Raw genomic sequence first — 1,504 nt, 5'->3', positions numbered from 1 at the left:
TGAGAACGAATTTCTAAGTTGACCAGGCCGCCATGCCATGCCCCACCCCACCCCACCAAAAGTTCCTTTGACTCACGTGCATTAACGTCCATGGATGGTTTCCACTAACGACCAAATAATGATATGTTTGACACTCAATATTTGTTCATGTAATTTTACCCTCTTTTGAGCATATTTGAATGATGTTAGCCCTTTCCCTCCCCTCCCTCCATCACTATAAATAGCCCTAACCTTCAAATTTCATTTCAGTTCCTTCTTATGACCAAACACAGCTTGTTCAGATATTACTTATTATACTGCTTTGATTTCCATACATGGATTCTTCTTTTTTTCAATACCCAAATCTCCATTTCTCCTCTGAATCATCTTCTTCCCACATTTCTCAAGAAAATTTCTCACCACACTCTTCATTCAGCTATGCGCGAAACCAGGCTCTTCCTTTCAATGAAAATGATTCTCAAGAAATGCTTCTTTTGGGAGTCTTGAATCAAGCCCCAGAAGCACACTCCTTTGACACCACATCTCTCACTAGTTTCAGAGATGATGATGAAGTCAACTCTGAGCCTGTCGAAGAGGAGACGGTAAAGGAGATTTCTTACAGAGGAGTTAGGAAGAGGCCATGGGGGAAATATGCAGCTGAGATAAGGGACTCAACGAGGAATGGTGTTAGAGTTTGGCTTGGAACCTTTGATACAGAAGAGTCTGCAGCTTTAGCCTACGATCAAGCTGCGTTGGCAATGCGAGGTCCAATGGCCATACTCAATTTCCCGATGGATAAAGTCTACGAATCACTTCAAGAAATGAACTATGGGTTTGAAGAAGGCTGCTCGCCTGTTTTGACTATGAAAAAGAAGTACTCCATGAAAACCAGACGATCGGGCAAAAAGAAGATGATGAAGAAAGATGAGAAGGAAAATAGACTGGTGTTGGAAAATTTAGGAACAGATTATTTGGAGGAACTTCTATGTTTATCTGAGACTGCAACTCCTTATTGGTGAATAATTGAGTTTATCCACCAATATTTTATTTTTTCAGATTTCAGTTGGGATGGTGAAGAAGAAAGGAACATTTCCTTTTGGGGGATATTGTGTGTTTGAATTTGTAAATCTCTAGGTGATATTTAGAATCAAAGTTGTGTGCTATATGCATAATTTCAGTCAACGTTATCAATAGCAAACTAATTGAATTTTACTTTCTTTTTTTTTTTATATATTTATGTGAAGAGGAATAATGAATTTAAACGTACTAAACCAATTAAATTAAAATTTAATAAATTATCATTGTAATTAAAAAGCATTATTTTTTGAAATATTCAACCGCTATAATGATAAGCATTTATATGGTTTTCTCACTTTAGTAGCTTTACGTCTTTCAAAAGGACGGCGTGGGGGTGGTGCTGCCAATGCTGAAAGGATTCACTCTAATGTTCAAACTTGAAAGGATTCAAAACTTAATTAAGGAAAAATGATGTCACATTTATTATGGTATAACTGATTTTTTGTTT

The 1,504-nt window shown here is 36.9% G+C and overlaps 1 protein-coding gene across 1 annotated transcript; it reads left to right on the top strand.

The window, feature by feature from the left end:
• Window positions 1–209: 209 nt before the first annotated feature.
• LOC108471370 (ethylene-response factor C3-like) lies at window positions 210–1,184 on the top strand. The gene has a single exon (XM_017773000.2). The coding sequence runs from the start codon at window positions 315–317 to the stop codon at window positions 996–998; it is 684 nt and encodes a 227-aa protein (XP_017628489.1). The 5' UTR covers window positions 210–314; the 3' UTR covers window positions 999–1,184.
• Window positions 1,185–1,504: the final 320 nt, after the last annotated feature.

Source organism: Gossypium arboreum, chromosome 11 (genome assembly GCF_025698485.1).
Source record: "Gossypium arboreum isolate Shixiya-1 chromosome 11, ASM2569848v2, whole genome shotgun sequence".
NCBI lineage: Eukaryota > Viridiplantae > Streptophyta > Magnoliopsida > Malvales > Malvaceae > Gossypium > Gossypium arboreum.
This window is presented reverse-complemented; position numbering and strand designations above follow the sequence as displayed.

What these genes read in the sequence shown, in the direction of transcription:
- LOC108471370 (XM_017773000.2), top strand. Translation starts at nt 315, where the DNA reads ATGGATTCTTCTTTTTTTCAATACCCAAATCTCCATTTCTCCTCTGAA.